This window comes from Haliotis rufescens, unplaced genomic scaffold (genome assembly GCF_023055435.1).
Source record: "Haliotis rufescens isolate VD_foot unplaced genomic scaffold, xgHalRufe1.0.p SCAF_67, whole genome shotgun sequence".
NCBI classification, from domain to species: Eukaryota; Metazoa; Mollusca; class Gastropoda; order Lepetellida; family Haliotidae; genus Haliotis; species Haliotis rufescens.
The window spans coordinates 985,435-1,013,138 of NW_025964358.1; the positions used below are offsets into that span (position 1 = coordinate 985,435).

The 27,704-nt window shown below is 42.0% G+C and overlaps 1 protein-coding gene across 3 annotated transcripts; it reads left to right on the top strand.

Moving 5' to 3' along the window:
• On the top strand, positions 1-26,946 carry LOC124110673 (probable N-acetylgalactosaminyltransferase 8). Of its 3 annotated transcripts, none has more exons than XM_046470012.2 (3): positions 9-413; positions 11,728-12,015; positions 25,156-26,946. In XM_046470012.2, the coding sequence occupies exon 3, from the start codon at positions 25,159-25,161 to the stop codon at positions 26,893-26,895; it is 1,737 nt and encodes a 578-aa protein (XP_046325968.1). In that variant the 5' UTR covers positions 9-413; positions 11,728-12,015; positions 25,156-25,158; the 3' UTR covers positions 26,896-26,946. The 3 variants fall into 3 exon arrangements, with proteins under 3 accessions (XP_046325966.1, XP_046325968.1, XP_046325967.1); XM_046470011.2 differs by having other exon boundaries at positions 9-409; XM_046470010.2 differs by lacking the exon at positions 11,728-12,015 and having other exon boundaries at positions 1-409.
• Positions 26,947-27,704: the final 758 nt, after the last annotated feature.

The window sequence follows — 27,704 nt, forward strand, 5'->3', positions numbered from 1 at the left end:
CGTAAAACACGACTCACTCGTTTATCCCACTTAATGAACCATGATCTTGATTCGACGGTCTTAACAAGTGCAACACAGCTGTGATTCCATGGCGTTCCCCAGTCCTGGGATAACGATGCTAGAGCATTAAATCCACGCAGAGCTACGGAGTGCTGTGACATAGTGTGTGCAGCCTAGCTCACACTATGCAGTTCCCTCGTTCAATCACTGCTGCTGTCAAACTGCTTGCGGTGTGGGTATAGCCAACAACGTACATTTGTCCAGTATTGTGGCTAACAGCGGGACTGTAGTGAGTATGTACGGGACTAGGACCGCGGACCCTAGTGTAGCAGGTTATAATGTTTCAAGGATCTGAGGCTGGCAGTTACATGTTTGACGCTGCCATCGACTGATGCCTTCGGAGGAAGATGTAAGTAAGTTTACATCTATCTGGCACGAGAGTGTATGCATGTCGGAGTATGTGTTTTTTATTAAGTAATGAGTTACACTTATGACTCGTTACAGAATCATCTGTCAATGCTGTGATTTGGTGGAAGGATTTATATCTGGGTGCCTACATGCACTGGTTGTGAACACCGTACCCGTCATAAGCTGGATATATATTGTTACTTTTCTTACGAAGACGGATGGCTTAGAAATGTGTAGATGTTAAATTTCGTTTCTTTAAGAGCGAGTTTACATTATGTTATGGCGTAACTTGGCCATTTCGAAGAGTGTGTAAAGCTTTATCCGTGCTCATTGTTTCTATGAACACCGCTTTCTACACCCCCATACCCGTTTCCAGACCATGAGACCATACTCCTTACCAAGTCTTGATTGTGCAACGTTGCTCTTCTAACAATCTAACATCTGACAGTGTGCATCACTTGACGGTTACATCACTTTCCGGCTGTATATATATTTATTCTTATAAATACTGCAATTTACATAATATCCTGTTTGCAAAGCACAATGACCTGTTTTGTGGAGCGGCTTTTCTCGCGTTAAACTTTCCTGTTTATGAGACTAAACTGCCTCTGCTTTCATTGAGTGTATACCAAGCCCCTACCGTTTCTAAGTATATTCGACAAGAATGAATCATCGCTTCATTATTTGTTTGTTTGTGCAGCTGACAGTAAGTATGCAACTCATGTAGTCATACTTTGGATCTACCTTTTTTGTAAAAAAAACCAACACACTTCTTGTCATAGTGATGAGGGCTTTTACATAAACAACACATTAATGTTTTTTAGATTATCTCGACTCAAGATCATTATTTCAAGAGAGGCATAATAAAGAAATAAAAATTCTGAATGTCTTTGCTATTCCCTTCATAAATTACACATAACTCGTGTATAAGCTAAACATAAACCCTGATATTCCGGACCAGGTTAATCTGAAAAGCCAGCGGACGATTCCTGTGTCGAACGTCTACATATAGTGACATACGGACATTACTCTGTACGAATTATTCGTTAATACGAGTACGAAAACGTGTTATTTTGGTCGACATTTATTCTTAATATTTGAAGTCACGATGTGATCTGGATTCTGGTTGATACAAGTGGCCGTGTGAATGAAGGCAAACTTGCAGTGTATCGAGAAAACTATCGCAACATTCTGTGCTGCAAACGTCAAATTCCTCCGAGCAAGAACACACATGTCAGATTGTTTTTACACACAACACACGTGTTTTCCGCATAGGGGGTATTAGCCAGTCAAATAATTTCAATTTCTATTTCAATTTCAATTTACGGAATAGTTTCAAAAAATTCTCCTACAGATACAGTTCTTAACTGTCCACGCTGTGGTATTTGCGCTCGGGTCAATCCTCGGTTTGTTGTTCGCGATTTAAATACAGCGTTTGTTCAAGACGTACCGCACCGCCTCATTGAAAGCCACTGTGGAAGGACTGTTTGTCTTCCTGGATCCGACCTAACTGGGAGAGTTAAGACACACATCGACCTGTATGAAACAGGTGGGACGCTGTGCTGTGAGAAGCTGCAAATACTTCACTCCCGGACATGCGGGTTTCGCCATCATTACCACAACCGTTATTTTTTCATGGAGATTCACACTGGGGGTGTTAGGTTTCGCTGCAGACAGTTTGTTCGAGTTGTTGTGTGGGGTTCGTGGATACGCCCACTACCCTAATGAAAGCTGGTGGAAAAATAGACTGAAGTCCGTTTTACACACGGACGATAGAATTGATTTTTGTTCTGTTTGTTTGTTGTTTAACTCCACAATCAGCAATATTCCAGCTACATAACAGCGGTCTGTAAATAATCAAGTCTGGACCAGACAATCAGGTGATTGACACTTATGAGCATCGATCCACGCATTTGGGATACGATGACATGCATCAAACCAAGTCAGTGAGCCTGGCCACTAGATCCCGTTAGTCGCCTCTTACGACAAGCACGGGTTGCTGATCATGAAGACCAATTCTAACCCGGAATTTTTACGGGACCGATAGAGTAGCGATATGCAGTTGCGTGTCTGATTGCTTTATCGGATCACGTATTTCATGGGGTTTTTTTCGGCCCAGATGTAAAGGAGTAGTTTCATTAAGCAACAGGAATTAATCAATATGATGATGTTTAAAACATAAGTCAGCTGGCATTTTACTTTGATTTGTTTTTAATCAACCTCTACCGTTTCCTTTGGTGTTGATGCGAACACCCAGTCGTTTAGAGCTAACGTGTCAGTACCTTTACTTCTGTTTAATGCTTTTTATTAAGAACGGTGATGACACGCCCAGGGTTACTCCTGTGTGAATAGTATCAGGTTTACATGTAGCCAACAGTCGTTTTCGATATGTCGGAAATAAATTTACAAAATGTCACAATGTCTCTGTACACGAACGAAAGGGTAATAATACTCTTTTTCTAATTTATTTGTAACCGGGAATACAAGAATTGAAGAATTCGTTTCCTGTAACCAAAGTTTTCATTTCAGCATCTAATTGTGTATATGTTATGCTAGTATGTGTTGTACACATTCCGATGATATTTGCGTTGAACACATTGTGAAAGTATGTGTGTTGTAAACATTGGAAAGGTATATGTGTTGTACATATTGTGAAGGTATATGTGTTGAACACATTATGAAGGTATATCTGTTGTACACGTTGCGAAGGTATATGTGTTGTACACATTGCGAAGATACATGCGTTGTACATATTGTAAATATGTTGGACACATCGTGACGGTATATGCGTTAACACATTGGGAAGGTATATGTGTTGTAAACATTGTGAAGGTATATGTGATGTGCACATTGTGAAGGTATATGTGTTGTACACATTGTGAAGGTGTATGTGTTGTGCACATTGTGAAGGTATATGTGTTGACCACATTGTGAAGGTATATGTGTTGTGCACATTGTGAAGGTATATGTGTTGTACACATTGTGAAGGTATATGTGTTGTACATATTGTGAAGGTATATGTGTTGTGCACATTGTGAAGGTATATGTGTTGTACACATTGTGAAGGTATATGTGTTGTGCACATTGTGAAGGTATATGTGTTGTCAACATTGTGAAGGTATATGTGTTGTGCACATTGTGAAGGTATATGTGTTGTGCACATTGTGAAGGTATATGTGTTGTAAACGTTGTGAAGGTATTTGTGTTATACACATTGTGAAGGTATATGTGTTGTGCACATTGTGAAGGTATATGTGTTGTGCACATTGTGAAGGTATATGTGTTGTGCACATTGTGAAGGTATATGTGTTGTCAACATTGTGAAGGTATATGTGTTGTGCACATTGTGAAGGTATATGTGTTGTCAACATTGTGAAGGTATATGTGTTGTGCACATTGTGAAGGTATATGTGTTGTGCACATTGTGAAGGTATATGTGTTGTAAACGTTGTGAAGGTATTTGTGTTATACACATTGTGAAGGTATATGTGTTGTGCACATTGTGAAGGTATATGTGTTGTGCACATTGTGAAGGTATATGTGTTGTGCACATTGTGAAGGTATATGTGTTGTGCACATTGTGAAGGTATATGTGTTGTGCACATTGTGAAGGTATATGTGTTGAACACATTGTGAAGGTATATGTGTTGTGCACATTGTGAAGGTATATGTGTTGTGCACATTGTGAAGGTATATGTGTTGTGCACATTGTGAAGGTATATGTGTTGTAAACGTTGTGAAGGTATTTGTGTTATACACATTATGAAGGTATATGTGTTGTACATATTGTGAAAGTATATGTGTTGAGCACATTGTGAAGGTATATGTGTTGAACACATTACGGAGGTATATTTGTCATTGAATCTAGAAGACAGCATGCCTCGTTATAACAGAGGGGTGTCTGATGTGTAGAGTATAAGGTTAGGCCTCGACTGGTATGCTTCATGTTATCTATCACTGAACCAGGTCATCTACCATAAACCAAACAATGGCCTTCGGAGAGACAATTAACGGGGCGAATTACCCATAATGTGAGTCAGAAATTATACTTCGCCATTCCCTGGTTGTTGGGTGAGCAGCGGACTGGCTTTGACGCTATGCGGGGTGATTGACGGGGGTCGTCTCAAAAGGAGGAAGAAGAAGATTATTTCAATACGATATCACACCATTCATCAGTCTACATTGTCCGGCAACGAAGTACCTACAAGACACCAGAATACAAATATATATTCATAATAAAAGCACGAAAGTCCTAAAATATGTAATACAATCATTATAAAATATGAAAAATATTCTATTGTGCAGTGAATTTTCTGCAATTAAACATTAAGGTCGAAGCAGCGGCGTGGGGAAAAATCAGCAGATCGTTCTGCACTATTGATTTTGTCTGGTCATTGGTGACCTGTAAGGGAATAACGGGTCAAGTTGACCTGTGCCCACAATGAAAATCTTATGTCAGAATAGAATGGACATGAGTTAAAAAGTGAACTTCATCCTCAACATGTGGGTGGTCACAGTATTTGAAAAGACGATGAAGTAAATGAGTTTTTGGACGTGAAAAGCGACCGAGTTCTATTTCTAGAGGCTGAACACTAGCCGGTGTTAGAGATTTAATAACCGATAATATCTTGAACATTGGCGTTAAATGACCAGTTGTAGAAGCGGTATTGTTTGGCAGGAAATCCTTTGTGTAGTGTAGACACAAGGGCATAAAGGTATGGCCTTACATATTACGCTTTGATTGGTCGTAGGACTTTGTAGATAGGAAACTGGTAGAGCGGGGCTCATGGTGACTGGTAACGTGGAAGGGTTTGACACAAAGGTATTTAGATCGTTGACAAAGTGGAGATTTATGTCGACGAGTTGAATCCCTCGACTTCCTATCAGTCTAACGTTGGTGGGTTGTGTTCGGAAATGGCGCCGTTGTTATCAGCTTGGGTTATGTACAGAGACCCTCTTGTTGTATTGGAAGGACAGGATTCTCCATCTGCTGTGGTTAACATATGTAACCATCCACCTTACTACGCACCTTATCCCGCGCGCGCTCGCTTACTCGCACGCTCACTCACTCACTCACTCACTCGGCACCCACCCATCCACTCACCCATTCACTCACTCACTCACTAATTCACCCAAAACAGCCAGACCAACCCGCTCGCTCACTCGCTCGATCACTGACTCCCTCCCTCCTTCCTTCCCCCTCAATCCCTCTCACTCACTCACTCACTCACTCACTCACTCACTCACTCACCCACCCACCCACCCACCCACCCACTCACTCACTCACTCACTCACTCACTCACTCACTCTCTCACCCACCCATCCACTCACTCACTCACTCACTCACTCACTCACTCACTCACTCACTCACTCACTCACTCACTCGCTCGCTCGCTCACTCACTCAATCACTCACTCACTCATTCACTCACTCACTCATTCACTCACTCACTCACTCACCCACCCACCCACTCACTCACTCACTGAATAGGCAAATCAGGCTTGGCTTATGATGACTCGTCAGACGCCATGATGCAGCAGTAATTAACACAGAAACAACAATGAAATAGCAATTGTAATGACTGTCATTGTGTGTGTACATGCGTGCTCCATCTGCATATCAGTGACATTCTTCTTACTAACTCCACCGTCAGTCCCCGTCCGGCAGAGAATCCCACATAATCACCAACAACGTGACTGCAAACAACACAGTGAAGCCAGCAAAGACTGTCAACCTCATTATAGACCGCTGTCACACTCACGTTAAATGTTTACTTGATATATAGTAAAAGAAGACGTGCTTTCTAAGTGTGTGCCTGCGAGTCCTGAGTATATAGATCACAATAAAAAATGAAATCCTTTAAATTCAGCCACCCATCACTGTTGAGTGTAACTGGTTGGAGCAACACCGCGAATGTCATGTTCGTGAAGGCCAGATAACACCGCCCATGGGTATTCTGTCAGTATGCGTTCATGTTATAGATACTATCTATTATCAAGTTTGGTTACATTTGATGACAGCCATTTTAACATTTTCGAATATAATAGATACACTTATAAAGCAAGCTATGGGTTGCATATTTTCGCCTGTTTCAAATAATCGATGAATCACAATAATTCGTGGACGGATTGCAACATATCGATGGCAAGTTAAAAGATCAGTTAGTGAACTACACTATCAAAAACGTGTACTCATTACCCTTCCTTGGTTTGGATCCAAAAAGTGAGTGAGTTGGGTTTAACGCCGCTTTTTACAGTATTACAGTTATATCGCGGCGTGTCAGCTTAATGTGGAAGGAAAGCCCGAAATGATGTTGGTCTCAGACGTTTACCACTTCGGTGAAACCCACGAGCACGGGTATGGCGCTGACAAACATAGAAACATAAACGGGGCGAACCAGGATTCGAACCCACAATGATAGATTTCTGGCGTGCCCAAGGAATGCAACTCTGCACAGAGAATCGCGAAGTCGAAGACGACTGGGCCACCCGTGCCCCCGGATCCAAAAAGTAACTTACTTGAATCCATACACTAAACTGCCGGGCAAAAGTAAGTATACGCCAATGTCTGATAGTGGATAAAAAGGAAACAAAAGGTTATTCGATGGGGATGTATTTGAGTATCCTAGTTGTGTTTTGGACCTTAAGTTTGCATTGTTTCCTCAGCTGTTTTCAGCCTTGTACCGTTTTGATAACGTTTGTCATGTATTGGTCAAATCCAGTTTTTCAGTGTATACTTTCTTTTGCCTTGCACTTTACTCCAGACAATAATTATAACTGCCTCCTTTAATTCTCTAAGAACTTGTCCAGTAATTCGCCTGATCAAGAGTTAGCCTAGACTAACATTTAGTCTCTGAAATCTTATATTACACAATATCCTTCTTGACTCTAAAAATAAAAAAACATTCCCTATGCTGTGGAATAGAGCTAGCTTGAGCTGGCTAGACTTGCTTTTGTATGAATTTCTAGATATATATTTTTCCATAAATATTCCACGGTCATGGTGCAGGACTAGAGTTAGCCGTACTCGTTCAGTTTTATAAATATATATTACACAAAGGAATCTTCATTGTTGGCCTCAGAAGCACCTGTCCAACTGTTGCAATTAGTATTATTCAATTGCATACAGTGTCGTTTTTAGGTATGAGAATAACATTTTAATGGCAATAATACATTTGATAGTCACCCTACATGCAATGTCCGGTGATGCAAACAGCGAAATTATTTTACGTGCGTTTATCAGTAAGCGGATCTGTGACGCTTGTACAACAGCTGGCCCTGTGACGATTATGTTTGGAGATTGAACACTCAATCCAGTTTTAAATGGTCTTTCTAGAGGACATGTATTATCATGCCAACCAGCAACCTGTTACAGCACTACCCTGAACAAACACAGAGACTGTAATTGGATACTCTTCGTTATTGAATAGTACAAGCATCGTGACCACTTTTGTTTCGACATTTAATTTTAAGGGGATTGATCACAAAAAATAATGATGTGTTTGAAGAGGCGCAGCGGCACAATAGATTTTCTTTAATTTTAGGGGTTTGTTTATGTGTCGTCCTTTTGCCAAACTGTGGCAGCTCTGTAAGACTTCAAAGCTAACAGTTATCTTATTTCTATATTTTAGATGTCTCACCAGAACCACCACTTAAACAGGTTTGATTACGTGACGTCATAAGTCGAACTATATTTGACTTTTAGAGACATTTTCAATTTTATCATCATGATAAAAACATTCTATGTTGGCTACAGTGGTAAATGCATTAATGGTTCATTTAATGTTCCGAATAGTAGCGTCCCTTGACAGTGCTGCAGCCTTGTACTGTTACACACTGACAGCTACACCCTTTTTCAATCATAAAAAAAACTTTAATACATTTGATACGCGCCCTATCTGAAAATATTACAGGCGAAGTCTGGACGTTTCAGATGTTAATAGCCGTTCCATATCCGCTGTTTAAAGTCGAACTCCGGCATCAATTACATAATTATCCAAACGATCCTTTTCATATGGTTTTACAGCTTTGTTTGAATTCCCCTGATCGACCAGAGGGAAATGGCTTCTTCTTCTTTTATTTTATACTTTTAATCAACATCGTTTCTCCAAAAAGATATCGCTTGACCCTGAACTTCACATGCACGGCGCTTAAATTGCGCTCCACTACACATCGTAAACATTGCGCTATTGCTTGACACTGAACGTCACACACATAGGGCTTTTGCTTGACACTGTACTTCACAAACATCGCGCTATTGCTTGACACTGAACGTCACACACATAGGGCTTTTGCTTGACACTCTACTTCACAAACATCGCGCTATTGCTTGACACTGTACTTCGCACACATCGGGCTTTTGCTTGATACTGTACTTCACACACATCGGGCTATTGCTTGACACTCTACTTGTCACACATCGGGCTATTGCTTGACACTGAACGTCACACACATAGGGCTTTTGCTTGACACTCTACTTCACAAACATCGCGCTATTGCTTGACACTGTACTTCGCACACATCGGGCTTTTGCTTGATACTGTACTTGTCACACATCGGGCTATTGCTTGACACTGTACTTCGCACACATAGGGCTATTGCTTGACACTCTACTTGTCACACATCGGGCTATTGCCTGACCCTGTACTTCACACACATCGGGCTATTGCTTGACACTGTACTTCACACACATAGGGCTATTGCTTGACCCTGTACTTCACACACATAGGGCTATTGCTTGACACTGTACTTCACACACATCGGGCTATTGCTTGACCCTGTACTTCACACACATCGGGCTATTGCTTGACCCTGTACTTCACACACATAGGGCTATTGCTTGACCCTGTACTTCACACACATAGGGCTATTGCTTGACCCTGTACTTCACACACATAGGGCTATTGCTTGACACTCTACTTCGCACACATCGGGCTATTGCTTGACACTCTACTTCGCACACATAGGGCTATTGCCTGACCCTGTACTTCGCACACATCGGGCTATTGCTTGACCCTGTACTTCGCACACATAGGGCTATTGCTTGACCATGTACTTCACACACATAGGGCTATTGCTTGACACTCTACTTGTCACACATCGGGCTATTGCCTGACCCTGTACTTCACACACATCGGGCTATTGCTTGACACTGTACTTCACAAACATAGGGCTATTGCTTTACCCTGTACTTCACACACATCGGACTATTGCTTGACACTGTATTTCACACACATAGGGCTATTGCTTGACACTGTACTTCACACACATCGGGCTATTTCTTGACCCTGTACTTCACACACATAGGGCTATTGCTTTACCCTGTACTTCACACACATAGGGCTATTGCTTTACCCTGTACTTCACACACATCGGGCTATTTCTTGACCCTGTACTTCACGCACATAGGGCTATTGCTTTACCCTGTACTTCACACACATAGCGCTATTGCTTGGTACTCTACTTCGCACACCTAGAGCTATTGCTTAACACTGTATTTTACACACCTCTGACTATTGCTTGACACTGTGCTTCGTCTGGGACACGCGTCACTTCGGGCTTTCCTCTCACATTAAGCTGACACGCCGTGATATAACTTGAATACTGTTAAAAGCGGCGTTAAACCCAACTCACTCACTCACTCACTCACTCACTCACTCACTCACTCACTCGTACACATAGCGCATAGCGCTATACTTCGCACACATGTTGCGCCACCGTCTCGTCATACAGCGCAACAGAACAACAGCTAAACACACCAATTATCGCCGACCAACGAAACTCCGATGCAGCACATCTGGTTCACCCGAGGCCTGTGTGGAGCTTGACGCAGCGGGGCTGTGTGCAGACGTTGTTTGTTTGGATTGACTCTGAGTGCCTTGCGTACTTTTTAAACCTCTGGTATTTAGAGGCAACTATTAATAACAGAAGTTAACATTGGTTTTACACGACATCTGTGATTTCTAACATAAGGTGTCTCTAAGAATTACCCTCAACCCAATTTGATTCGGTAGTGTTTTAGACTTTTTTTTGCAATAGAAACTGCCATACATCGATTTAATATGTTCCAAGATTGCATACCGAGACACTGTGTCCGGTGATTGAGTCGAGCCGTTGGAATGATTCATGGCGTGTTGATGTTGAATTAATAGGTAAACTTATATTAGAGAAATGTCTTTGCCATGCCAAGAATCTTCCAATCATTTACCATAATTCTTTTACAATATTCTCGACCCAACGAGCCAAACATGCCTATACAGGAAGCGGCATAAAAGTAGTGCCGATACCAAATGACTCACCGCCTAGTGGACCGCCTCCGTGGTCTAGTGGTAGAGCGTCCGCCCGGAGAGCGGAAGGTCCGGGGTTCGATCCCCTGCCGCGTCTACCAAAAGACGTTAAAAATGGTACTTGTTGTTACCCTCTCTGGCGCTCAGGATTAAGGGGCTAAACCAAGGACTGGTCGGCTCGGAGTCAGTATACTGTGTCTGATTGGGGTATCCATGTTAAACTGCGGCTTGGTATCTCAGTGAGCTAGCACTATAAATCGGCATCAGTCCGGACTAGTACAAGCAACCACACAAACACATACACGTACATGCACGTCGCTACATAAGTGCAATTACCTTGGACGCGACGTTAAACCCAATTTCACCTCACCTCACCTCACCTCACATCACCTCACCGCCCAGTAAATACATAAACAGATTACAACGCTTGTGACATCGTGAAGTGTCGCGTGTTACCCTGCGTGTATATCCTCCACAGTATCGCAGAACACCTGGTGTCATCACTGATTTCCAGTGATCCATTCACCTAGTTTTCCCAACTAGTTTCCCTCACGCCCAATTGAATCTATTTCGGCCGATAATGGAAACTGATTATTCCCTAGGGTTGATGTTTTAAATGTTGTATTAAGTATAGTTAACAATAATTAACCATAATGTCAGCTCTGTTGTTTAATTAATTGATTGAATTTGGTTCCAAATTGACGCTGTCGTCCTCGTAATGTTAGTAGACTGTCACTTGCTTCAAAATATACCTCTATTTATGCAACTTTAGCACTCGTGGAAATGAAGTGTCATGTCGTCTACGCTATCAACCACGTTGTCAAATACCTCGCCAACGCAGTCCCATGTTCCGTAACAGATATATCAATTGTCGTCTGCTCCTTCCTCCATTGTCGTCTGCTCCACGCTGCATCATCCACAACGCTTCCCCATCACGCGACGTATAAAAGTACGTGTATGGGATATTCATGAATTTCCAGTGTGTTGAAGCTAAAGAGATATCTCCTGCTAAGCAGCTGTTTTCTCCCTTGCAGCTTTGAATATTCTGCATGCAACGCTCCAGACGTGCGTCACCATCTATCTCCGTCGAAGTTGTAACGACGGGCAGGTTGCGATCAGTTCTCACTGCTGATATACCAGCCGCTGCAGGCAGACTCGATCGCCGAACTGAGAGCTTCAGAAAGTTCTGTCGGCATGTGCGAGGGAGCTGAACTCGACATATTTCACCTGACCGTATCAAAGTGCAAGTGATCGTGGACACCCTGGAGCCTGAAGATATACAGACTTTACTATGACAGTAAAACAACGTTGAGACCACTGAGGTATGTGACTTATTTGGTGATTTTTGTAAAATGCTGCAAGGGTTTGATTCATGTTAGTCTTATAACTCTATACTTGAACACTTCCATAAATGAATATATAAATATGTAAATATACACATCTCTCCCTCACTGTCTCTCCCTTTCTCTCTCATCTATTTCTCAAAGGTAAATATCCAATTCGTTGTGGAGAGGCCATTTTAAATTGTTTTAATTTGTAGATTTGTTTAATTTGTTTGAACTAAATACTATCCAGATACGTTATTTTAATACTTAGAGGCCAAATACAATTTCAGAGTCGGGCACAATATTTATGTTATCATTATATCGACATAACGCTACATTATAAATTATGAATTATCATATAGGTATTATGTCGAATTGGATGTCGTGTTAAAACATAGGTAATGTTTGATATGCGACAGTTTGTGTATATTTGTGGGGGACAGGACTGTGCGGCTGGGGTATGTGGGTGTTTCTGTTTGTTGTTTTGTTGTTGTTTTGTTGTTGTTTGTTTGTTTTTGTTTTTTTGTTTTTTGTTTGTTTGTTTGTTGTTGTTGTGTGTGTGTTTTTTGGGGGAGTATGTAAATACGAGGCTGTGCTTGATATGTTAACGAAAAAACTTTCGAGTTTACTTGTTGCCTGCCGTTTAATAACTTTTGCAATGTGTTGAATGGTTGGGTTTAGTTTATCTGATAATGTGTGTTGAATGTTTGGATAAGACTCACAGTGCGTTCCGAATTAGTTTTCCTGTAAAAACATTTTGGATGGAGTTCTCTTGTTGCAGTGCGTTCCGCATTAGTTTTCCTCATGTTTACAGTTTGGATGGAGTTTACTTGTTGCAGTGCGTTCCGCAGTAGTTTTCCTTATGTTTACAGTTTGGATGGAGTTTACATGTTACTGTGCGTTCCGCATTAGTTTTCCACATGGTAACAGTTTGGATGGAGTTTACATGTTACAGTGCGTTCCGCATTAGTTTTCCGCATGGTAACAGTTTGGATGGAGTTTACGTGTTACAGTGCGTTCCGCATTAGTTTTCCTCATGTTTACAGTTTGGATGGAGTTTACTTGTTGCAGTGCGTTCCGCAGTAGTTTTCCTTATGTTTACAGTTTGGATGGAGTTTACTTGTTACAGTGCGTTCCGCATTAGTTTTCCACATGGTAACAGTTTGGATGGAGTTTACATGTTACAGTGCGTTCCGCATTAGTTTTCCACATGGTAACAGTTTGGATGGAGTTTACGTGTTACAGTGCGTTCCGCATTAGTTTTCCTCATGTTAACAGTTTGGATGGAGTTTACTTGTTGCAGTGCGTTCCGCATTAGTTTTCTTCATGTTAACAGTTTGGATGGAGTTTACTTGTTGCAGTGCGTTCCGCATTAGTTTTCTTCATGTTAACAGTTTGGATGGAGTTTACGTGTTACAGTGCGTTCCGCATTAGTTTTCCTCATGTTAACAGTTTGGATGGAGTTTACTTGTTGCAGTGCGTTCCGCATTAGTTTTCTTCATGTTAACAGTTTGGATGGAGTTTACTTGTTGCAGTGCGTTCCGCATTAGTTTTCTTCATGTTAACAGTTTGGATGGAGTTTACGTGTTACAGTGCGTTCCGCATTAGTTTTCCTCATGTTAACAGTTTGGATGGAGTTTACTTGTTGCAGTGCGTTCCGCATTAGTTTTCTTCATGTTAACAGTTTGGATGGAGTTTACTTGTTGCAGTGCGTTCCGCATTAGTTTTCTTCATGTTAACAGTTTGGATGGAGTTTACGTGTTACAGTGCGTTCCGCATTAGTTTTCCTCATGTTAACAGTTTGGATGGAGTTTACTTGTTGCAGTGCGTTCCGCATTAGTTTTCTTCATGTTAACAGTTTGGATGGAGTTTACTTGTTGCAGTGCGTTCCGCATTAGTTTTCTTCATGTTAACAGTTTGGATGGAGTTTACTTGTTACAGTGCGCATTGTAGTTATGTTGTAGTTATACATTTAGCCAGGCCACACATTGTAAACACCATATCCTCATCTGTCGGCGTACACGACACGCACGTGATACTGGGGACCCATTACGGAACTATGGGTAGATTTATAGACGGAGAACGCCCAGGGCGTGACCCTCCTGTCAACCCAACCCAACCTTGGGGCATACTTGTGGTATGTGAGTGAAATAAGGCCTCTAAGAGCCACAAGGTCTTACTCTACGCTAGGGAAAAGTATCTAATCCTTTGTCAAATGTCTACTAACGATCTTATATGAGACAATAAAATCCAAAATTAAAATCATGAATATGTAAAGTGTTTTGTTGATCGTTCTGTGGGTGTATTAAAAGGGCGTCTGTGGTTTAATGTGTCAATAGCATTCAGTCTGTCTGGTCATCGTGAAAAGTTTAAGTTCATAAAGCACTTGATATTGGACAAAGGGGACTAATAAGGCATGCTGTATTGCCCTAAAACCCGTGAAGCGGGTACCAATATTATATTACCGTATTCGGTGTAATAAGCGCCCAGGGCGCTCTCAAAATTAGAAATAGGGGGCTCTTATTATAGTATTATTTTGTTGGAAAAAAGAGAGTTGAAAGATAAATTTCGTGGTTTGTGCTGACACACTGAAATGTTTATATGCGACAGATACATTTTTCCAAAATTTAATTGCCCATAATTAAGAATGCATATAAAACACGAGTGCGTATTATACGCGAATAAATAAGTCCTGTGTACATCGATCAATCGGAAGGAGTGCTAATTTGGATTGTTCACTAGCCACTATATTAGCAAATATCGTCGTGGGCGCTTATTAGAGCGGGGCGCTTATTACGTCGATTACGGTATTGTATATTTATTTGAAATGACTGAGGAAGTGAAACAGCTCCTTGTGCGACGGGTACCACAGGTAGGGCAGGATACGTTCACCTTTTCGCGAACACCTGGTATGATAATATTATGTATTTGATGGAGATTCAAAACCATAATTATGATATTGTCGGAATCGTACGGTCGACTCGAGAGATTTGTTATGATTATGGAATTAAGTTAATCGCTTTTATTTAAGAAAGATATCATATATAAAATAAAATATGGATATAAACAACTCGAGGTAATTGCATATCAGTATTTGGTTTTATGAACAGATCGTCCTATCGGTAGTTCTCTATATAACTAACTACCTGTAAGCAATTCACACGGGCTATGGGTTACAGAGAAATAAACGTTCTCCATAGACTTCCATAATAATGTCATATTTTAATATTAGGTGAGGTGAGGTGAAATGGGGTTTAACGTCGCGCCCTAGATTATTGCACTTATATAGCGACGTGCATGCATGTGTGTGTTTGTGTGGCTGCTTGTACTAGTCCGGACTGATGCCGATTTATAGTGCTAGCACACTGAGATACCATGCCGCTGTTTAACATAAATACCCCACTCAGACACAGTATACTGACTCCGAGCCGACCATTCCTTGTTTTAGCCCCTTAATGCCGAGCGCCAGGCAGTGTAACAACAAGTACCATCTTTTAACGTCTTTTTTACTTGCTCCGTTAGCCAGACTGTGTGTGTTATTGCAGCTTTGGGAACGGACTGGGCATACATGACATGTAGGGGCTATTGAATGCCTAATATTAAACCGCCTCCGTGGTCTAGTGGTAGAGCGTCCGCCCGGAGAGCGGAAGGTCCGGGGTTCGATCCCCGGCCCCTCATACCAAAAAGACGTTAAAAGATGGTACTTGTTGTTACCCTGTCTGGCGCTTGGCATTAAGGGGCTAAAACAAGGAATGGTCGGCTCGGAGTCAGTATACTGTGTCTGAGTGGATTATTCATGTTAAACTGTGGAATGGTATCTCAGAGTGCTAGCACTATAAATTTGCATTAGTCCGGCCTAGTACAAGCAGCCACACACATACACGTGCATGCACGTCGCTATATAAGTGCAATAATCTTGGATGCGACGTTAAAACCCATTTCACCTCACCAAGTACAGAAAGCTAAACACACCAACCCATGTTCCGCACCAGACCTCACCTACTGGAAAATATCTGTGGTCTCATTTAGCATTTAGCAAAAAAGACATCACTCAATACTGAACAATCATGGTCAGTTTTAATTACTAGAGGGATGTACATTAAAATAAACCATAGAAAATCTTAGACAAAATCATCCAATCACAGCTGCAAGATTTCTCAATCTACTATCGTGCGGCTGCCAGAACATCTCATTCTGATTTAGTGTGGTAGTACCTATAACGTTATAGTTTGCGTCAACAAGCAGAGGCAAAAAATTACATGATCCGCTTTTCATCTTTGAATTGGCTTCTTTACAGTTGATATTTGGCCCCGACGTTTTATACTCATCTGATCCGCAGGGGAGATTGGAGGATGTCTGCAAAAGCCGGATCATAATAAGGCCAAATTTGGAGATTCATAATCGATATCATTCGTCACATACGACTATAGAGTATGGATCAATACCAAGCACGCGCAGTGCGGGTATCTAAGTGGGTTTTGTTTTCAGTAGCCATCTCAAGTGATTCTGTGTGTGATTCACGTCTTCCCGTGCGTGATATTTGTGACAAAATAACCGTTTAATTCATTACAACGCAAACCTACGCAAATAAATCTACATGCAAGGGTTGCTTCAGACCAGCGTCTACTCCCAGCATTAAGTCAACGTAGGTTGGATCGAGATTGATGCCCAGCGCCGTGTGTGATTCCTGTCTGGGCATTTTTAGCGCATCTACACAATAGAGCCTTGTATAATTAAATAATTACTTTGTTAAAACAGCAAACTTTGACGGCATGTTTATTTGCTCTGACGCACAAGAAGGTCAATCGCAATTTGTAGTGATCTGTGACATGTGGTCTGTGACATTTAATTTCGCGAGGAGCAAAGACAATTGTCGCAGCAGTCCATGCGCTCTTACTGCAGAGAAAACTGCGTTACTGGTGGGCGTGGATGTTACACTGCTCTTGGTTAGTCTGTTTTACAGACCCTGATACAAATATATAGGAAATACAGCCCATGCAAGACTTTAATGTTTGGCAAGTCTAGATTACTGCAGTATCAGGAAGAGAGTCACTCGGCTCCCTTTTATTATATTTTTATTAAGATAACTGAACAACTGTTTTTTCTGTACGATATGTTCATTTCAGAGACTAGATGTTAGTCTATGCGGTTGGTGGGATGGCAGGGGAAGGGCCGCCTCGTGTAGTAGTGGATACAGCCCCTGCCTGGAGAGCGGGAGATCGCTGGTTCGATACCCGGCCGAATAACACCAAATGAAGTTAAAATATGGTACTTGTTTGGTGTAACCCTGCCTGGCGTTGGGCCTTAAGGGACTAAGACAAGGACTGGTCGACTCGGAGTCAGTATTCTGTGTCTGAGTGGGGTACCCATGTTAAACTCTCTGGCATAGTATTTCAGTGGGCTAGCACTATTAAGTCAGCATTAGACCGGACTAGTACAAGCAGCCACATACATGCACACACGCACGCACGCACGCGCGCACGCACGCACGCGCGCTCATGCACGTCGCTATATAAGCGCAATAATTTTGAACGCGACGATAACCCCCATTTGACCTCACCTCATTTCACCTATTACTCTACATAACATGAAATGAAATATTCACACGAAACAATGCTTAATATGATAAAAAATACGCTGGAGAAAATTACTAGACGAGAATTGTTAGTAATAGGCAATAAGTGTTCTGCGAATGTAAAAGTTTCCTTGCAAGCGGGTTTGAACGTAATGTCCCTTTAATCACTACAGTTTGTGCTTCTAACGATTCAATGTCTCCACGCTGACAATAGTGCTGAATGTTGAATGCTGAATATATAACTTTATTGCATTACTTGCCAAAGGAAATGTAAATTTTGAAACCAATATTGACCTTCTAAGTGGTTTGGAAGCCGAGACATTGGCACTTATAGATGTTACATGGCGGCCATTCTGGAAATCCAAGATGGCCGCCAACCGCCATCTTGATGAAGTGAAATCTATGGTAATGGAGAGCACGTGGAAAACATTTGCTGCTTTTATCCGGCATGTCCCCATCCTCCTCAAATCCGGTCCTTAGCTGCCTGAAAATATTCATTATTGCCGAAAATAAATATTAATAAATATAAGATAGCATATGTTAGTTACCATTGCTCTGCGTGCAAGATTGAACTGTTCTGAAACAATAGAATAAAAGAATCGTGTGCCGAACCCAATAAGTTAATGTTTATGACAACCATGCAAATTCGCTCGCTCCAAAAACTCGCGATATATGCACTCATAAAATTAATATAACACGATACGTGGCCACAAGTCACAGTCACGTTTTCTCTACGAACTGAATTTTTATGGAATGTATCTTTTTATTTAAAAGCTATGTAATATAATATCGTAATGTTCAAGAATGAGAAGACTGTTATTCAGCTATCATACGTTTTTCTGTCGCTGCGTATTGAAAACGAGCATTATTCCACTATATATTGGAATATTCAGATATGATTAATGGACCTTCGTGGAGACTCGACGCAGGACCGAACAGGTGGTTGTGCGATTAAAAGCGCTCTGATGCAATCACTATATATAAAACGTCGTTATTACCACAAACGGCGCGCAGTATCATTTAATCAGCTTGACGCTGGGAAATTCTTTTATTCACTTTTTATTCTAAGATTGGAGTATATACACATTGAGTTGTCACACGGTGGGAGTTTACCTGAGTGTATTCACACCGCATGTGCGAGTGTGACGGGAGCGTGATGTGATTAAACGTAATCATGTCACGTCTGTCCTTTTCAACAAGGTCAGGGTCACCTGATGCCTGCATTTATAGCCTGAAGCCAGAGAGACAGGCGTTAGATAGCGAGGTAGAGATGGAGAGAGAGAAGAACAAGAGAGGGAGATGGAGAGAACATAGGCGAACAAATAGATAGACAGGCGGGGATTGACAGAACGGCACACGAAAAATCACTATATCACAATATCAAGGTATTAACAATTGTCAGTGTATGTATGAAGTCGTATTCATAGTGATCGACATCAGTTCAAGTTTGATTTTACAGGTTTCACAAAGTATTTTATGACTAAATCGTTACTAGTATATATGAACATATATATGCACACTTTTTGTTACGTAGGTGGTAAGATGGCTCAGAGTTGTGCCCCTTGGCCATGCAAGAATTTGATGATGCTCAGTTCGAATCCCAAATTGGCCGGAATATGATCTATTGCTCCCGTACTCGTGAATGAAACAAAGAAGCATGACTCTCAAACTAACTCACACAAGGGGCTCCGTAATTGTGCAGTGTCGCGTCCATTGATGCACGCCAGACACCTATGGTTGTGGATTTGAAAACCGGTTCACCCCGGTTATGTTTCCCCAAAGTGGTAGACGTCTGCTGGGACCTGCATCACTTCGGGCTTTCCTCCTATATAAAGCTGACACGCAGTGTTATGACTGTGATAATTGTTAAAAACCGGCGTTATCTCTCTCTCTCTCTCTCTCTCTCTCTCTCTCTCTCTCTCTCTCTCTCTCTCTCTCTCTCTCTCCCCCCTCTCTCTCTCTCACACACACACACGCACACTCACACACATACTCACACACATACACACACTCTCTCTCTCTCTCGCACACACACACAGACTGATATGATTTGATAAGAGTTATCGCATGAAAACTGCGTTATTTCCAGCACGGTGTTGATTGTTATGTTATTATGTAAATTCAGACTAGAAGGAATTATGTTAGAAAGTATCTATTGACCACTGTAATCACTATTGATACAGCAGTCGTATGAGCCAGCATCCCTTCAAGGGACCATCAATACCTTGGGTTATTCACTTAAACCAGAGAGCTGCAGCCTCCAGATAATGAATACCTCATCAACTCTCCTTCGCTGGCAATGACACAGCAGTGTTCAACAGATTATGTAGATGATGTACGCTCACGTCAGTGTCAACGCTGGCATCAAATCCACCGTTGCTTTCTCCTCGCAGCCAGAACCGACGTTGATCTGACGATGTAATCAAGTAGTAATCTATATCGATTACGCCCAATCGATTATGCACACACTAGCCCACTTGAAGGTAACTGTGATTTATGACGTTTTCATGCCTCTCAGTGTGTGATAGTGTTGTGAGATCGAACAGCGGTCGCGCAGGGTTGAACACTGCAGCATGATTTCATGTATACAGTACTTGGAATCTTGGGAACGATCTCCCATTTTAATCAAGATGTTACCTTCGTTGCAGTGCGGCAGTGGATTAATGCATAAGGGCTGGTTTGGATTCCCAATAAAATATTGGTCCAATACCAATATTTCCCAAATGTGTTTGTTTGTTTGTTTGTTGTTTAACGCCGCACACAGCAGTATTCCAGCTATATGACGGCTGTCTGTAAAATAATCGAGTCTGGACCAGACATTCCAGTGATTGACATCATGAGCATCGATCCACGCAATTGGGATCGATGACTTGTATCAACCCAAGTCAGTGAGCCTGACCACCCGATCCCGTTAGTCGCCTTTTACGACAAGCATAGTCGCCTTTTACGGCAAGTATGGGTTGTTGAAGACCTATTCTACCCCGGAATCTTCACGGGTCTTTCCCAAATGTGAATATGCATGTATATCAGAGAAACTATTCTGGATAAGTCTAGCAGATAACTTTTGTATCCATCTGATTAGTTGATTCATTTTAATTGTTTGAGTCCGTCTTATCGGTGCATTGTCGCTCACAAATGAATATATCGTGTTTATTCTTCATGACGTCACAGACGTTTTCGTGTCACGTCAAGGCCTTCAGCGACCCATGCTTGCCGTAAAAGGCGGCTTGTGAGTGAGTGCGTTGGATTTAACGCCGCTTTATCCAGTATTCCAGCTATATCGCGGCGTGTCAGCTTAATGTGGGAGGAAAGCCCGAAGTGATACGGGTCTCAGACGATTACCACTTCGGTGAAACCCTCGAGCACGGGCATGGTGCTGACAAGCCTAGAAACATAATCGGGGCGAACCGGGATTAGAACCCACAATCATTGGTTTCGTGCCCAGGGGACGCAACTCTGCACAGCGAATCGCGGCGCCTTAGACGACTGGGCCACCCGTGTCCCCTAAAAGGCGACTAACGGGATCGGGTGGTCAGGCTCGCTGACTTAGTTGAAGCATGTCATCGTATCCCAATTGCGTAGATCGATGCTCATGATGTTAATCACTGGATTGTGCGGTCCAGATTATTTACAGGCCGCCATCATATAGCTGGAATATTGCAAAACTGGTTACGTCAATGAGACTATAGTCTGACTCAGCATATAATATTGTGTTACGAAAAGGACACTATGTAACGGAAACCAACTCGGAATCACACATTAAAAGTCCCTGTTGAAATTCCCTCGTCATGGGTGGTGACCCAGACAGAGTTGCGTCCCTTAGGCATACCAGAATTCTGAGATCGTAGGTTCGAGTCCCAGATTCGTTTATGTTTGTCAGCAATATACCCATGGTTCACCAAAGAAGCAAATATTGAAATACTGTTGATAGCGGCGTTAGACCAAACCCCTAAATCACTTGTAGCTCGTACGTTGTTCTCTAATAAGTGTCTCCGATGTGGTCTCCTAGTGAAAGTCAATTGCCGGTAAACCTTTCTTAGTAACCCTTTACCAATACTCCTTGAGAGGACTTTGACACAGGCTTACCATCTTTATCCCCCCGTTCAATCATCGATTATAACAGCTGACTGCTTGTGTATATGCGTGTCAAAGTGATCGTTTAACAACAGCTGCTCATGGTGGTGAGTCGGCTTCCACCCAGAGCTGCGCCACCACCCAGAGAGTGGTGGCACGTGGTCCTGTGCACAGTGCACAGATCACTAATCAGGTGAAGTTAAGCAACGTTGGTCTCGGAGAGTAGTTGGATGGGTGCCCACGTTCAGCAGCTTGACTCCTGAGAGTTTCTGGGGCTTCGGTCCTGCCCCACAATGAAGCACATGTACCACATGAGGTGTCTCCATAGGCAAGTGACTTGGTTCGAAATGTGCCTCTGTTCATCCAGCAGTGAGTGGGTACCCGGTAGGATGGTAATGTGGCTCACAGGCAGCTTGGGTTGAATACTCCCCAGGGAGCTGAGAATGAAAATCGAGTGTTCACTGATCCATTGACCGGGGTAATAAGAGTGTAGCGCTATGAGCATCCGCTTGGTGAATGGAATCTGGCGCATTGTAAATGCACTTATTATTATTATTAGCTAGAATATAGCTAAACATAACAAGCCATTGAGGTTCACGCCGTTCCTCGCTCAACCCAATTTTCATCCCAAACTGGGTAATTTATGTCACGCTATTCTTACTGCACTCCGTCAATTGTTTGATACATCGTGGATATATGTATATAGGTCCAGGTATGCATCCAGTGTTATAAATTTAGTTCGATCGAGAATTACCTTCTTAAATTAGTCGTATGAGGCGACTAAGGGGATCGGGTGGTCAGGCTCGCTGACTTGGTTGATGCTTTTTATCGTATTCCAATTCCATGGATCGATGCTCCAGTCAATCACTGGATTGTCTGGTCCAAACTCGATTATCGCCGTCATGTAGCTGGATTTTTGCTGTCCAGCGTTAAGCAACAAACAAATAAACAAACATATCTTAAATTTGTACGCAAAGAGAAAATTTGATAATATATACTACTTGCTGGATTTATGATCTCATGTCTGCTTACATTCTTCCATAAACATTTGGCAGTCGATTTGCTGATTTTGAGTTCGAGCCCAGATTAGCAACCTCGGTGTTTCCTGAAAGTGTCGAAATATTAACGTGGCGTTAACCGCACCAACTAACCCACCATCCCTGTATATATGTCATCTTCGTACATCATGCCCAGCCCACATCGTACGACCCTGTCCATAGCATGCTCTCTTCGATAAGCTTTAATACTGCAGATGTGGTGGTAGAGGACGCCATCGAGCAATACCGAAAGGCTGGACGACCCAAAGTAACATGTGACCAACATACCTAAGAATATACCTCCCTGTTTGCACAGGACACCATTTTTTTTTTTATGAACACCTTCCCAAAGAACAAGTGGGTTACAAAAAACCGTGACATTACAAATGGCACGACAATATAAGCCTTGGTTTGGGATTAAGCAGAGCTTGCGGTGAACGATCGATGACTACCTTTACGCAATATTTACTCACCCTTCCTGGTGTTATTCAGTCTCCGGAGAGATAAAACTTTAATTTAATTCTTGCCATTTCAAAAACCGAAAATTATGAAAGGATCGTTAAAGGTTTTTGTGCAAACATTGCAAAATTGCAAACCAATGATTTGTGGCACTCTGTTACGGAAGCGTAGTAGGGCCACGGTGAAATTATTTTTTGGGTCTAAGTATCTTCTACCTAGGACTTAGTATCTCCTACGTAGGACTTACTATCTCCTACGTAGAACATAGTAAGTCCTACGTAGAAGAAACGAAGCTACTTAGACAAAAATAATTATCACCGTGGCCCCACTACGCTTCCGTACTCCATCCAGGTGATCATGGCATGTTTGGGGGATCGAAGTATTTGCCTCTATTAAGTGTTTGACTTTATTATCGCATAATATTTGACTACCTATTTCTTAACGTCACTGTACCCACCGCCTCGGTTTAATGTGTTTATGTGTAATTAGTGGAAGACACTACCTTTCGTGCGAGCGGATTTACACGATAAACTACTTTCTTCAATACTTGCTCTGAAACAACACACGGTATTTCTGTAATATCGAACACTGGTTTTATTAACCCTCGAAAGTGATATTCGTTTGATACCACTTTATTTCAATAATAAACCACGTGTTTGTTAACGTATACAATTAATCATTTTCTAAAGCGTGGCCCTACTGTATAGGGTTCAGCCAAGGTGCCGATGCTTGTGAATTGGGTTTCTAGCATTTTCATCAATAAAATGGAAACTGTTTGTTGTTGTTGAAATATCCCTTAACGTCATTTGGCAAGGGGGTCGTACCGTCAACCTTCCGCTCTCCGGGAAGACGCTCTATCCACTACACCACGGAGGCTGTTTACAAAGAAAAAGTTATGTACAGAAAACCAACGACCTACGAAGAATAACGGATTATCTGTCTCGCTTTAATAAAGGTGTGGGGCGGTCGGGTAGCCTAGTGGTTAAAGCGTTCGCTCGTCAGACCCGGTATCGAATCCCGACATGGGTACAATGTGTGAAGCAATGCCGTGATATTGCTGGAATATTGCTAAAAGCGGCGTAAAACCATACTCACTCACTAAGGAGTTCGCTCGTCACGCCGAAGACCCGGTATCGAATCCCGACATGGGTACAATGTGTGAAGCCCATTTCTGGTGTCCCCCGCCGTGATATTGCTGGAATATTGCAAAAAGCGGCGTAAAACCATACTCACTCACTCACTAATAAAGGTGTAAGTCCGGAGCCTTTGGCGATGGATACACAACCTTCATTCGCGAGAGTCAGATAAGCTGTAATTCAAAGAATCGAGTAGGTAATTTTATAGAATACTCATTGACGTTTTAAGAGAGAAATTGTAAAACGTTTGATATGTCAACCCTACGAACTTCACTGAAGGCTCCCTATTCAAATGACGTAAGGTAAATAAAAGCGACAAAACCCTTTCCCTATTTATTTGAAATCTCTGCCAAAGGCAGAGGCCATTGTACGCTTCTGACAATATCGTGAGCATGCGTCCATGAATCACCATCGAGCGTATCCTGCCCCACCGGTGGCACCCGTCACAAACGCATGCAAGGGCAAGTCAATTGTTCACCTTAAAAAAAACACGGGAACATATGGTACAAGTCTAAATAGGGAACTGCATGACTTTTGTCATTGATGCGTCAAATGTAAACAGTTAGTGACGTTATGAAAACTGGATTACGTCATGTCGTATTTATCTCAACAATGAAGCACTGTGACGTCACATGGCTTCAAATGATCAATTAACACTTAGAATCCCTAAAATGTACATGTGCAAATATCGACAAGTTATTACACACGATCATTATACTCTTATGAATAATATTCAACGTTAAACCATCGTCTCCTGACGCTTACTTACGCCCTAAATAACAAAGATGTACCTATATTTTTATTAGTGGTTCTGTTTAATTAATTGAACTAATTCAATGAGTATCTTCTGTTTCAGACAATGGCGAAGTCGGGCTGCTGGGGGTTATCGTTCTTGAAGCGCACGTGCAGAGGATGCAGGCGCCATCTACTGGCCTGGTTGGTAGGAATCGTGTTGCTGTACTCCATCTTCTTCGTATCCCAGTATGTTGTGCTGAACAACAGTACCGTCAAGAGTCTACGTGCCTATGACGTCATATCACGTGATTCTGACGTCATACCAAAAGCTTACTCCCGTTCGTATGAACCACCAACGTGGGGAAATGTTTCTGGATTAAGGGACGAAATAAAACCGTTATTGATACAATACACACTGTCCTTAAAGAAAAGGGGATCCACTGAAGTGCTCAACGTTCCTTGGAACGGACCTGAAATTGACTTCCAGAGCGATGCTTGTGGAAATGTGAAGACAATAAAAACAACTTCCAAAGCCACAATTATTATCAACTTGCATGGCGCCAGGGTTGATAAGGCACTGACGTCATTATTTCACGTTATAAAACTGACGAATATTAGTCTTGTGGAAGATGTGATCATAATTGGTGATATGGGACTTCCGCTTCTCTATCGTGATGTGTATGAGCTTTTTTCGGATTATCTTCCTACATTCCGTCTTTTCATATCACCCAAGAGGACAACCGTTACCCAAGCCAGGAAATACGCTGCAAAGTTTGCCCACGGTGAGATCATTGTCTTCCTTGACGGACTTGTGGTGGTAACAAAACACTGGCTTGAACAAATTATGACGGCCATCTTGGAAAATCCTAACAGCATTGTGCAACCGTTGATTATCACGAATCAAACGATCTTAGATAAAAACGGTCGACCCATGTATATTCATAAGAGAGAAATCCAATTAGATTTGACCCTAAAGGAGGTTAAAGTTCCAGTTTCAATGGCGGAAAATTCTTGGTCGAAGGAGTCATTGATCTCAAGCACAGCGTTTGCATTGAGGAAAGAGCTTTATGAAAATCTGAGAGAGTTTGATGAATATTCTGGGCTGACTGATCTGGAAACGATGGTGTTGTCGCTGAAGTCGTGGATGTGCGGCGAAGGCGTCGTGACGGCGCAGTGCGCCACTGTCATACTTCAGTCTCCCACCAGCGCAGTTGACAAGAGCCCTGCAACATCGTCTGCCATGACAGGCAAGACAACATTGTTGAAACGCTACCGCCATCTTCTGTTTGTTGCTGCTGTTTGGTTGCCCCCTTATGATGAAGTTTACAAATGCCTGCTTCCCAAGTCAAAACAGGTTCGATTGACTTACATCGACAAGAGAAATATCCGGATGTATAAATTGTTTTATAATCGCCTAAAATGTAGAAAGTTCACAGACTTTATCAAACTCGTGCAACCAAATTTTATTAAACCTGAACGCAATACTACAGGTCACGGTGCTTTGAGTGTTGAAGGTCATGACCTTTACTTGACAAGGTCACGTAACGGATCCTTGACCTTTTTGTCTGACCTTGCTCCAAGTTCTCATCCATTCACATATGCCAATTCTAAGTTAACCGTTAGTGGGTTGTGCGTTACTTTTCAACCAAACAATAAAATATTTTTAAGGAATTGCGAGAAAAAAAATTTAAATCAAGATTGGCTGTACAAAGATGGCCAAATACGACTGATGAGAAATACGCACTTGTGTATCGTCAGAGACAGGAACGCCACTATACCCTCTGTGTACCCATGCAGAAGCAAACATGTTGTTGCCAAATTTACCTTCACCTTTAATTTTGCTGTAAATTGTATCAAATAATTAATTATTTATTCATATTGCGTTTTTTTTGCAAATAATTAAAATATTTATTCTGTACGTGTTTGTTTATAACTTGTGAAACCAATGAAATAATGAAAGATATTCGACTAATTGACTATTACGTTCGACCCATGCGATACGACTAAGGGTTAGTGAGTGAGTTGGGTTTAACGCTGCGTTGACCAATATGTCATGATGCAGGCAAGTGTAAGTCATGCAAATCTTTGATGTTTCGCATTTCGTTGAAACCCAACCGCACGGGTATGGCGCTGACATACTGCGAAAAACAATCAGGACGAATCTTAGGATTCTGGCATGCCTAAGGGGCGTAACTCTGCACATCGAATTGCTGCGCCTCAGACGACTGATCCCCCCGTGCTCCCGTCAATGGCAAGATGAGCTAAGCTCTTCAAAGCGAATTGTGTTGCTTCAGACAAATGGACACCCATAGCCCTACATGATATTTCACCCAGGAGTGAGTGAGTGAGTGAGTGAATATCAGCAGAAACACTTCACACGGGTCTGTTAAGTGATATTGATCTGAGTTTTGATCAGACAAACCAGTGGTCGATAGTGTGAGCTGCGATCCTCTGTTTCGGAGTACGACAACAGAATGAGCTCAGCCAAAGCCTTACAGATGGCCTTTCGTCATACGTTTCACGTTGTGGCCATATACTGTAAAACAGGAAATTAATGCGAGCAGAATATTCTTTTACATACTTAGGTTACATTAATTAAAATAACACAGAACATAAATCCAGCGCATATTTTTTTAGGAAAGGGTATGGGCACTCGCATTATTAAAATGC